The sequence below is a fragment of the Acomys russatus genome, chromosome 3 (assembly GCF_903995435.1).
Source record: "Acomys russatus chromosome 3, mAcoRus1.1, whole genome shotgun sequence".
Taxonomy (NCBI): Eukaryota; Metazoa; Chordata; class Mammalia; order Rodentia; family Muridae; genus Acomys; species Acomys russatus.
Genome location: NC_067139.1, coordinates 44,435,679 through 44,448,810, shown reverse-complemented (window position 1 = coordinate 44,448,810; position 13,132 = coordinate 44,435,679). Strand labels below are relative to the sequence as shown.

The 13,132-nt window shown below is 43.0% G+C and overlaps 1 protein-coding gene across 1 annotated transcript in view; it reads left to right on the top strand.

Annotated features, from left to right (window-relative positions):
• The window catches only part of Fhit (fragile histidine triad diadenosine triphosphatase), a 267,095-nt gene extending 258,250 nt beyond the window's left edge, over positions 1 to 8,845 (top strand). The window contains exon 4 of the mRNA XM_051139691.1: positions 8,676 to 8,845. Coding sequence (XP_050995648.1) covers positions 8,676 to 8,813 — 138 coding nt within the window. The 3' untranslated portion in view covers positions 8,814 to 8,845. The remainder of the gene's footprint in view (positions 1 to 8,675) is intronic.
• Positions 8,846 to 13,132: the final 4,287 nt, after the last annotated feature.

Here is a 13,132-nt window from a genome sequence, read left to right as displayed (position 1 = left end):
GCTCGTAGAAAGCTCTAGTTCCTGTCACTTCATGATTTCCCTCACTGAAAAGCCAGTAGAGCTCGATGGAGTCTCGAGTGAGACAGCCATCATCCATGATCGTCTTCTGGGAACTACTCTCCAGTGAGTTTGCTCCTCACGCGAGGAGGGGCTCCAGCGGGCCCTTGATCCCAGCTGGAGTCGCTTTGTTTCTGCCACTGCACTTGCCTTGCTAGGCTGTTGTGCAGCCCAAGCACACAAAAGTGTGGACCTAATGAAAATGCCACATAGAGGAAGGGGTACAGTGGGACCCAGCAAACTTTAATAAGAAACACTGCTCCAAAGTAGCCACACCATGGCCTGAGTGATGATTTATGTTCCTAGCCAACTTGAGGGTTTCATGAGGAAATGCGAAGGGTGATGCTGAGTAGGAAGTCTGTTGGAAAGGAAGCAGCCGCTCAGTGACCCATTGGGTAGATGGCTTCCTGAAGGGCCCCTCTCATCAGAAATGGTGAAGTGTGAGGATACAAACAGGGGCCTTTCTGTGGTTTGTCCATGTCTTCCATAAATGTGGGCGTGAAACAGAGATTAAAAGTAAAAATCGTTGGGGCCATATAAGTATCTGCAGAGCAAAGAGCGGCTAGTAGATGCAGTTGATGCCTGGAGCAAACTTTAGTGGGCAGGCTTGTGCGGTAATGGGCATTCATCTGACCTGCCAAGCCCAGCTGTTAAGTGAGGTCAGTCATAATGCAAACAGACATGAGACTTTGTATGTACAGCAGAAGAATGTAACAGTGGGGTGTCCCCAAAATAAGGCTGGCCGTACTTCATCCTGTCTATGCAGATGATCCTCAAGCAACAGGTTATGCAAACCCCTCACAGCTCAGTTCTGGACTTCCATTCAGCCCCAACACTCTACTCTGTAAGAAAGGATGATAGCCAGACACAAGCATCATGGCAGGGCCCTTGCATTTTGTCATATATATGCCTTCCTGCCTAGCTATGGTGACTACGCTCCTGACAGGTGACTCTGCATGTTTCTATTGAAAGCTGCTCTGCTCACAACCAGGAGTCACATTGGCTGTTTGTTCAACTACCTCTAACATGGTTTTTTATGGGAAACTGCACAATCTAGTGTAAGCCGTTTAAGGCAGTTTTTTGTTTTTTGTCTTTGATGGCATATGACCAACCTGGAATGTCCACTCTTGTTTGCACAGCTTTTATGGGCACACTCTCTATCGCCACAGTGTTCACAGCTGGCTGAGTAATACCTAGTCTAAAGCTCACAAAGTCTCATCTGCCGCTTTGGTAATTGGTTTGACAATGTGATACTTTAATGTATAACTGCATAAGCAATTGGACTCTGTCATAGTACAGTGGTTTGTCGTAATTATTTCCCAGTGCTGTGGTTTTTCTCATTGATAAATACTTTGGGGGGGGGTTACAAATGCTTAAACATCAACACTGTCTTTTTTCAAAGTGGACTGACACTAATTAATAGAGGAGCTGACTTCAGCATTTTGGCTCCATGGACAATACATACACACAAAAACTATTTCAAGCAAGTTATGGTCAAGTCGAGTCTTTGGCAACTCATAAAACAATGGATCCTCTGATGAGGATCGGAACTTCTCCATAATCTGACAAATAACTGGCTTTGGAATCTCCCCAGTGAATAGAGACACCCAGGGGGGTTCTGGGATTTCTCATGTAAGTATAAGAAAGGAGACCATGACTGCTTTTTTTTTTTTTTTTTTTTTCTTAATGAAGAGACATTTAAAGAGCTCAAGGGGTCAAAGGAAAGAGAAACAACAGACTAAGCCTCAGGTTAAAGTGAGGGCTGCGCTAGGCTTGGAGGCCTCACCTGTAATCTATCCCTCAGGAGTCCAAGCCAAAAGGATGAACCTGGACTGCACTGTAAGACCCTGTCACGGAGCCAAGCAAAACGACAGGCCAACAAGATGGTGCACAGTGGGTGTGCATATGAGCAGATCTGCCCAGCACCCAGAAAGATGAGCCCTTGTCTACCAGGCAAGGTGCTGAAAGGAGGCAGAGGTGGGGTAGGGTGAGTGAGCACGAAGTGAGGAGACCGTGTAAGTAAGGGAGAGCATCTCGGTGTCAGTGCGAAGGCGGGGAACAGCTTCTTGGCGACTTTGGCCACTGTCTGACTGGACAGAGGCAGAGCAGCTTTCTGCAGGAAGAAGAGCAGCCTCTGTAGGGAGACTAGCATGTTTGTGCTTTATAAACAAGTGCCAGGACAGAAAGGCCATTTATAGGGCAGGGTCATGCCCCTGGCTCACTACCATGCTAGGTGCTAGGGAACCCAAGGCTGCACCTCCCAACTATCCATCCCAGCTCCCATTGTTCTCGTGTGCCAGCTGCCCTACCTGGTCCCCCTCTAACTCATTCTCCGGCCATTCCTTATGGAAGGTTTGACCTCTGGTCGTTTGACCTCCCTGTTTGGAACTCTAATTAAAACCCACACTGTCTAAAACCATACCTACTTTTTGGTAATATATTTTTAAAATTAACTCTTGTTTTCAACTTCAGTAAGTGCACTACAAAGAGAACACAGATAATTTGCCATAATTGAAAATGATCTAAACAAAACAATCTTGTGACAGGCACAGTGACATTCTGGATGGCTTCTCCCACTGTGTCATAAGTCATGTTGGTGCTATGTTGAGGACATATTAGTACTTATTAAGACTCTTTCTTGGCCAAACTGCTAAGACAGCGTAAGCAAGTCCTCAATAGGTCCTGCCTCACAAATACGTCTGTCAGATATATTGGTCCAGAAGGCTGAAGATGATACTGCAATGTATTAGAGAGTTATGGGTGACTGTTGAGGCAGCAAACTATCTCTGTCATTTTTTTCCACTTTGGAAGCTGCTAACCTGCACTTCCTGTTTACTCAGGTAATTAATTTTATTCCTTCTCAAGTCTCTGATGGAATTGAAGACCAGATAGTTTAGTTTTATAATTAAGCTTGGTTATTTAGGGCTTAAGATGTTTTAAGTTGATAGAGATGAGATATGATGGATATTAATTTACATTCAGAATTTTAGATTCACCAAGTTAGGAAAGATGTTTTCTCCAAAGGTTTCCAAATATAGAAAGCCAAAACACTATGTATGTAACATTAATGTAATTCCTGATATTTTGTGGTTCTTCTTGCTGTATGTAGTTTATTATATATGTGTAATAATATAAATATATACATAAAATAACTTATTTCTTGGTTGATTAGAAAACCTAAAACATAACCAAAGGTATTATAGGATTCAAAGGTAATGTTTATTTTTTTAGATTTTTTTACCTGTGTGTTATATCTGAGAGCCATGTGTGTGCCTGGAACCCACAGAGGACAGAAGAGGATGACAAATTCCCTGGGGATGGAGTTACAGATGGTTGTGAGTCACTATATGAGTGCTGGGAATTGAACCGAGGTCCTCTGAAAGACCAAAATGTACTCTTAAACACCGAGCACACTCCTGAGACCACAGATCCAAAGGTATCCAGAATGTTGCATTTGACACACTAGGATCATCTTCTGGACCACCAGCATCTCTGTCCCATCCCAACTATTAGGACAGCCAGGTCCCGGTTAGAAGCTGCCCAGCACATGTTGGGGTTCAGCATTCCTGTGCTTTCCAGCTGCTGTGGTTTGCTGATGATGCAAGCCAGGGGCACATGATAGAGCAGAGCTGACTCAGATAGCACATGCTTACAGACAGTGTTTTCATTGCTCAGAGCAACCTTTCCTCACACCAGGTATTAGCCCATCCCAAACCGCTGTTATGTTTACAGACAAACTCAGACCCTCACTCTAGGAAGAGCCATTCCCTTTTTCCAAGATCATTTGGGTGGAACCTCCAGTTGGCTTCCACCATTCTAACTCCCCTTACATGACGCGTACATGAATCTTCCTGCCTTGTTGAACAAGACTCCAGAAGACAAGGATTTTCAGCTTGCTTATCAAGACATCACTCATAAAATCTAGGACAGAGCTTGAGTTATAATACGTGCTTGGTAAAGTTAGCTTAGTGCAGAGCAATAACAAGAGAGCCAGATCCCTAACAAGGAAAGATTTACTTTCCTATTTAATGTAATTATTTCCCTTTCAAAAATTTATTTACATTAACTCTTACATAAACAGAAAGACTCGCCCATGAAAATGCTTTATTTAAGCTCTTTCTTCTGCATGTTATTCTATAAAACTGATAAAAAAAAAATGTATCCTTCTATAAGAGTTACCAGGTTTCTGCTCAGATACTTGCTTTTAAAGGAACACATTAAATTGGTTTTCTCCCTTTTGAAGGCAGCTTGACATTTACTCCAGGTTAGTTCTACATTCTACAAAACATTCAAATTACTGTGAATCATTCCTCCTACTGTATTACATTACAGAACCAGAGAAGCATCAATAGCCAAGACAGCTTGAGCATTACAAGGGGGAATTAATCAGTTCCCCATATACCGAGCGATAACACACTCCATGCACAGACAGAGCAATGTCAGAATCCACACATATCAGCTCTTCCAGCAGAAATCCTCTTAACACTTCCTTCCCTGAAAAATCACTTCAGGCAGATCAAGTGAGATGATGGCATATACTATATGTATATATAAAATCTCTTCAAAAGTTTTATAGAAACAGAATTCCTTTGGAGGAGCCATCACAGAATTCTGTGTGTTGATCAGGAATTAAGGCTTTGGTTCTAAGAGTTTGGTTTTTGCAAACTTCATGACTTTGCTACAGACCTTCCTTCAAATAATGAGACATCTGTGTGGAATTTTAGCCCTGTGGCATCAGAGGGAAGAGAGCCTTCATGATAAGTACTGTTACAGCAAGCTGAGTCCCGTTTAGCTTCTGGGACTTAAGGCAAAGAGGAGAGACAAGGAATTCCAGTACAGCAGATCCCAACACAGGCAGAAGCGATGCCAGTACTAAGAAATAAAAACCCTGACAATCACACTGTGACCCTCCTGATGACAGGTCACATTTTGATATCAGCGCTGTTGTGAGGAAGTGTACACCTTGTGACTGATACACTATAGAATTTAAACAGTGTTCATGATTTGAGCAAGACGTCATGCAATAATAATAGTGGTGGGAGAGGGGCCATTATGTTACTCTTGAATCTAATCTGTTTGAGCAGTCTCCTTCCCCACCCCTCCCCGCCCCCCACCACACACACACACACACACACACACACACACACACAATGATCCATAGGTAAATAGGTTTGGGGACAACCTGCTTACAAGCGGCAGCTCATAATTTTCCTGTGGCAACTTTCTAAGGGCCTTCTAATGTGAGTTACCACATCAAATATGGAAGCCATTTCAACTTGGATTTCACATAAGTAAAAACCACTTGGGGCTGGGGAAATGGCTGTGAGTAAAGTGTTTATTGCCTAGGCACAAGGATCTGAGCTCAGTCTCCAGCACCCAGGGGAGACGCTGGGCATGGCGCTGTACACCTCTACTCTCAGATTCCATCTTCTTGTCTGGTGAGCCAGTCTAGGTGAACCAGTGAGCTTCAGATTCAGTGAGGGACTCTTAGAAAATACAGTAATAATGGGAGACACCCGGCATTGACCACTAAGCTTCCCTGTGTGTGTAAAAAGAGCATACATATGTATACACACACACACACACACACACACACACACACACACACGGTATTATTAGTATAAATATGGCCCCAAATAATTCATGAAATTTTGCCATGTCAAACAATTAACTGAATATCTTACTAACAACTAACTTAATGTGCCAAACATGGCAACCATGCTCTAAGGGTAATTTGGATTGCCTTCGACCTTCACCATGTGTTTTCACTGTAGGATGCTGACTTGCTTCCTGAGATAGGTCTCTATTAATAAGTCAGTCCCTGTCTGCAATGAACCAGAAATTAGAGACCACTGTGTGCAGTTATAGAAATGAAGGACCTAAGTTTTGTTTTAGACATGATGTGTCAAACATTTTATTATTAACAGTCATGTCCAACAGAACTTTGCAAACATGCTTAATTTGCTTTACTGGGTCCCTGGTTCCCATAAACAATGTCTAAGTGCTGCCATCTGTAAGGCATATGACATCAACAGAAGGTGCCTAATAAGCAGGAAACATTAGTGTTCCTAGCCTGTAGATTATTGGGAATCATCTGCTATGGTCTCTGTTGACAAGGCTGCTTAAAGCTTGATTTTTGTGTCTTCTTGTGGCAGTGCCACAGTGGGAAGGCCACATACTCTGGCTTTTGCATCACTCCTATCAAACTGTTACAAGATGGATTTATAACAGACCCAAAGGTAGTAGCAAAATGAAAATTAGTTCTCGGGTAGAATAGCAATCCCATTTGACTTGCCCGTAGCAACTGCGTCATAGCTGCTTCTATGAGCAAGGAAATTACTTCTTTTTTAAAAAATATTTTTATTTAATTTTAATTTATGTGTTTTGGTGTGAGGGTGTCAGATCTTGGAGTTACAGACAGTTGTGAGCTGCCATGTGAGTGCTGAGAATTGAACCTTGGTCCTTCGGAAGAGCAGGCAGTGCTCTTAACCACTGAGCCATCTCTCCAGCCCCAGGAAATGACTTCTTAATGTACTTTTCTTCCATTAAGAAGAATTACATCTGTGTGGCAAAATGGAAAACCAGTGTGCTGGCAGCCAAATTCTGAAAGGAAGATCCATGACCCTCAGGAAGATATTTGTGGCGGGAGTTCTCTGCTAAGGAGCCTCGTTTAGGCTCTGACTTCCTCAGTGAGGAGATGCAGCCCTGCCTTCCACACATTGCCTTCCACATCAACGTTGCTCAGAGATAAATGGGAGAAAGTCTCCGTCTGCTGCAAATTGCCAGGGAGTAGTCCCTGGAGTAGGCTGGGAGATTGCGACTCAAGAGAATGAATATTACTACTTTAGTTAGAAAATGTTATTTATTAGTATTGTGTGTGTGGTTGGGGTTAGTGGTGCCACAACATGCCTGTGGAGGTGAGAGGACGACTGTGGAGTAAGTCTCTCCTTTCATTTTACCATGGTTCCCAGTGGTCAGCTTGTCATGTGTATTCCTTACCCTTTGAGGCAGCGTGTTTTGCTGAGCTTGCAAGTTATTTTCAAGCTACCCAAGTTCAAGGTGAGAATATAGTCAGTGAAATGTGGACAGTAACTATGGAGTTGCCCATTTGTATAGATTCTCCAAGATAAAAAAAAAAATGGTTGGGGACAATGCTGGCACTGAATATTACCTGCCTGGATAAGTAACTGAATCTCTTTAGACCCCCATTTCCTCCAGGGAACATGGAGTTAGGTAGCATCTGCCTTATGGGAGGAGTAAGGGCTACGTGAGGTAATGAGCAGCAGGGAAGCTACCCTCCACATCATAGGTGCTGGCTGTAATCAACAGTGCTGTTAAATGATCCAAATTAATGCCACGTGAGTCCCTACACTGTGCGTCTGTGAGCCAGCCTCACCTCCAGTTTATCCCTGCACATATAAAACCACAGGAAGGACAGACTTGGGGACAGATATGAATTGCAACAAGAGATTAAGAGAGAGATTAAACTACTGAAAATCTGCACTCTGAGAGAATTGACATGCTCGCTCTATGCTGAAACCTTAACATATACTTTATTGTAAATACATGTATGTGTGTGTGTGTGTGTGTGTGTGTGTAAAATATATTAAATATATGTGAATGTGTATTACATATATACTTATATACAAAGAGAGGATGGTCTAAGGAGGAACGGAAATGACGAAGACTAACCTGCTCATTTTCTATGCTATTTTCTCAGTTCCCATTACTACAGGGACACTTGAATTCATAAACTTGCTACTTCTCAAAAGACATTAGAAAACAAACTGATAATGGAAAATGAATTTATTCACAGTTTAGCCAAACCCGGGAAAGAAGCACTCAGGTTTTTTTTTTTCCCACTCCCTTTGTGACAATTACAGCTTTATAGAAAACATGAAAGAAAAAGCCAGAAAACATACGAATATTAACCGGTCAGGATGCTTGAGCTCTGGGGAGGCCAATCCCTCCTTCTGGTTGACAACAGGGCTCCAGTCTCCCCTTCCGCAGCACAGGACTGCAGGGAAATTTTATGTCTTTTAGAGATCATCTTTTCAATAGTCTGATAGCCACAGGGAGGGGACTTGAGTGTCTCACTTCAGAATTTCTTCCTGTCAGCGTACTTATGACTACTGGGATCTGGGATCTCATTTAAAAAAAAATCTAAAGCAGAGAGAGTGGTAGGTAAAGTGCAGGCCAGAATAGAGGGCTGAGGACGGCTAGAGACAAGGTACAACTGCAGCCAAGGAAGTCAATATTGGATTGTGCCTGACAAGAGGAAGAAAAGGCAGGAGCACTAGAGGCCTTCTTGAGGGGTGGGATGCTGCCCTTATCAGCCTGCCACTTTGCCCAGCCTCAGTCTGTCACAGGCTCATCAGGCAAGCGCTAGATGAGAGCATCCCTGGTGCAGTCTAATCCTGTTATTTTATTAGAGAAGCAAGAAATGTCAATTCTTATGTGAAACTCCTTATTTTCAAAATTGGGCAATTAATGTAATTAAGATACACCTACAGGCCTCTAATTTGCAAATTATTGTCACTCTCCCTGTCGCCCCCAGCATTATCAAAGGAAATCTCGAGGACTTTTTAGTGAGCCTATTCCATTTTCTTCCTCCAAAGCTCCAGAAACATGACAAAGAGGAAGAAGACTCCCCAGCCTCTTGGAGATCGGAGGAGGAAATGGCTGCTGAGGCAGAAGCTCTGCGTGTCTACTTTCAGGTAAACACCAAGTACTTCGCCTTCACCCAGACCTCATGATGGGCCTCAGGAAAGGAAAGACAGTGGCTCTGAAAGAGGCCAAAAAAGTAGCAGCACCCATGTCTTCCCCAGGGGATTACAAAAGACTGTGGACACTATGAGGATGACCCTGCCTCATGTGGGAGTTACTACCCGCCTCTTATGACTGTAGGCACGGACAGGAGTCTGGGGGCAAGGTCCTGAGGTTCCCACGTTCTTGTGTCCTAGAACAAAGAATTGGACCAAGGCCCTGTTGTGAGTGGTAGAGATACGGGTAATTTATTAATAAAGAGAACGCTCCTGAGTGTTCAAGTAGGCCAAAGAACTGGAGAGGCCATAGGCTGTAATGGGCTGAGCCAGGAGAGTGGTGTGCCTTTATGGGCCACTTGTGCAACATTGGCCTCTCAGGCATTTGGAGACTGTTCACATAACTCTCACTACTGTATATTGTTATAATTGTTTTATTTCAATATTGATCTCTCACTGTACTTTATACTCTAACCTTTATCATATGTATAGAAGAAAGCATATAGAGTATTTGGCACTATGACTGGTTTGAGGTACCCTTTGGGGGTCTCGGACAGAATCCCCTACTGGTTAAAAGAAAACTACTGTATCCTGCTTTGATATGAAATGCAAGGAAGTTCAAAGGCACATGCTTAAACTGGCCATTCTCTCCCCAGTCTTATTTTCAAAATACTTTAAGTATGTAATGGCCTGGAGTGCCTTTTCCTCTGGGACAGTAGCAAGCTAGAAAGGGCACACCAAGGCCTCTTTCCAAATGTTTCCAAGTTTTAGTCACCATCACAGAAAGCATTCAGAGTTAGGACAAAGTAAAGTATTAGCTGAAACAGCTGACTTAAAGGAGAAGTGCTGTGGACAAAGACATTTGAGAAAACTGGTTTGATGAGCAGGCTTGGATGCAATAGAAGACTACTCAAGACCTAAGGGAGGGGACTTAGGAATCAGTCAAGACCGCCTACAACAGTAGTTACGTTTGCTTGTTTGTTTATTTATCTCTTTCTATATAATTTTTCAATGTGTTAGATTTCTTTTTAACAAAATTCTATATAATTTTTGGATATGTACAGATGCCCTCAAGCAATCTTACAATGCCAATGTCAGAATGGTCATGAAGCAAAGGATGTTGGTGTCCTCAATAGGCCATGTTGGCCTCAGCCATTATGGTAGCCTTGTGCCACCCTATAAGTAGTCTCTTTTCTCTATGCCTGTCTGTCCCCTCAGTTCAAGTGAGCCACTGTAGCCAAGCATTGCAAAGTGCAGTTCCTTCCACCTTGTATAGGTGAAGCCACAGCTCCTTTCCCTGAAGGAATACAGTGAAGTGTAGCAGAAGCCATTGGTCCGATTTTATTTTGAACTGTTCCCACTGTTCCCCCTTTTCTTCAGTCTGAAGGGGATTGATCATGAATGTGGGTCTGTGGGCATGACCAAACATTGTTTTCTATTCTGTTCCTCTTCAGAGGCCCAGTGTGTCACTTCGGCACAGCCTGTTGAAATAGCGCAGGGGGGGGGGGGGAAGGAGGGGGCCCTACATCTTTAGGCTCAATTTATTAAGCTGAAGTTGTTTTGTTCTGCCCTTCAGATACAGTGGGTGTTTTCAGGTAGAGGCAAGAAAGCTCTAAGCTTTGGCCGAGGAATTGTAAGGATCTACCTCAGAATGGGTCCTCTATTGTAGCTTCTAACCCAAGATTCTTACATGCTTCTGCCCTGAGTCCCAAATTTACCTATTGTCTCAGTGGATTCATTTCACTACCAACTCCTGCCAGAAAGATCTGTTCTAGACAGTCATACAAACCACTGGCCACCATGCCTATTCATTGTTCAAATAACTAAAACCTGCTCTCTAATGGGCTTTTATTACAGACTAAGTAAATGGCCTTTTGGGAGGCCTGATATGGTACTGAGATTAGAAAAAAAAAAAAAATACAGTAACCACTGCTACTGATGTGAAGATGGGGGCCTTAAATAGAGGGTCATTAACATTTACAAAGAGCAGCAGCACCACTACCTCCAATGCAAAGGGACAGAATATACTTCCTTCTAGATATTTGGTCCTTACATCAGTCCCTTTGGTTAATTGATATTGGCCTCTCCACTTTCAAATTCCATCTTTGTAGGGAATGTGTATGCAGTGTAATCTAGACTAATGATGTAACATGGAGATTTGCCTGGACCTATGGAAATATCTTCTGCTTGTGTGACATCACAATGAACTTGGCTTCACCAGGCTTTTATGATGATACTGTCAGCAGTATGTCTGTCATGGGCAGGGCCACTTGAAAGACTTAGTTTGTTGCTACTCTGAAAAACCTTGAAATTCCCAAGAGGCATAGCCAGTGATGGGATGGGAGACTGGGAGGGATGACAATCATCAATAGCTACTGAAAAGGTACAAGAAAAATATCCTATCCTAAAACCCAAGCTCAGCCATGTTAATTTAGAAGTAGCAACATTCACAATGCCAACATAACAATTCAACCCACAGGCACCATTCTTCTTTTTTTTTTTTTTTTTCAGGCACCATTCTTAGTTGTTACACAGATCACTATTCCAGAAACTTCCTATGTCTTTCCCCAGCTCCTAAGCTGCCCCTCAGGAAGTCCTTCTCTGTCCCTCACCTGTCTAGAAGCCTCACTGGTTTCCTTGGAAAAAGCACTTTTTCCTCTGCTGCTGAGTTCCTTTATTTTCCAGTACCTGTCTCTCTGCCACCCTGGGTGAGGTAGTACGAACCAAAGTGGGCCCCACTCGTTGCTCTACTTGCCAGTTTGTTCAAATGGTGCTAATTCCTCTCAGACTCCCCTCCATCCTTTTTTTTTTTTTTTTTTTTCTGTACCATATGACCATGTGCCCAAGCAATATGTCCTTGGGTGGGACCAGTGTTCACATAACCTCATCCCTCCCTCCCTTTCCTCTTTATTTTATTTTATTTATTTATTTTTTTTTTGTCTTTGTGTATCACCTAGGGCACTGCTTACTTTATTATTTCCCTGATTCACTTTTCCCATCGCAGCACATTTATCTTAAGCTGTTATAGTCTTACCCAGTGTAAACTAGAACAGTGTTTCTAATTAGAAGTATAAAAATAAATAGAAAAGAGATATAGTGCTTATGAAATGCCAGCTCTCTGTAGTTGCTCACCTAGAACTACCAAGGCTGAGCTTCATTCTAACAGCAAGGCCAGCCTCTCTTAGGGCTTAATTTTCATCACCAAACAGAGAACTTTGCAGTTCCCTAGGTGATCTATTTAGAAATAGTGAAATAAAATCATCTCTCAGAGATTTAGTATGATTCCCATGTTTGGAAAACCGACAGTGAAGATGAGAATTCAAACCCAGAGCAATCCAACCCCAGACCCACAGCTCTCAGCAAGTAGAGAAGATAAGGTCCACGGAAGAACACCAGACTCATTTGTTAGGTCTGGACAGCCACATTATTGTATCTGGATCCAAGACAACCTACTACTTACCAGGGCATACCTAGTCCAAACTGACCAGGTCCATGTAAAATTGCTTCTCCTGGGAGACTGGCTTCTAGGTAGTGCCTTTACCATTCTACCTGCTAAGAGTCTATTTTAGCCACCAAAGATTTCAGAGAAGAACATGAACAGCCATAGCTAAGGCTCCCTGGATCTCTAACAAAAGAGTATGACAGGCAATGACCTGCCCTCTACCTAGAGTTTCTGCTTATAAAGCAGAAAGCCCACTCCATGTTTCCCTTATGCATAAACTCGGATTCAACTCTCAGCATGACAAGAGCTGTTCGGACCATACAGATAAAGATTTTCCAGAAACCACACATGCATGTGTGTGTCCTCTCAGTGTGTCATTACTTTATAGATAATTGGTCGCCTCTCATTTACTTATATCACAGTGCGGTGCAATTTCAAAGCAACCGAGTCAGCCCAAACCACCATTATTATTAATTACAGATGTACTGTCAGCCTCTGCCAGTCATCAAGGGAACAGTATTAGCTTACTCATATAGTGGAGTGCTCAGTGTCTTCCCATGTGCCCCTGCGAGGGAGATGGTGACTTAGCCTCCTTCTTTATCTCTTTGTCCAGAATGACTAGATCACAATTTCTTGGGGGAATCATGACAAGCAAACACGACTCTTGCAATGCCAGTGAAGGCAGGAGTGCATGCACTGGTTGCTGGGTGACGCTATGGCTGCTTCAATGTCTGCCTGACACATCCCTGATGAGGCTGGGCTCCTTCAGTTCCAGGAATTCAGTGCCTCATCTGTGAATTTATGCATTGGCTCCCAGCACACTGAGCTGATTTCCGGGATGGAGTTTGTGGTGTGTCTTTTTAGTCTTTCT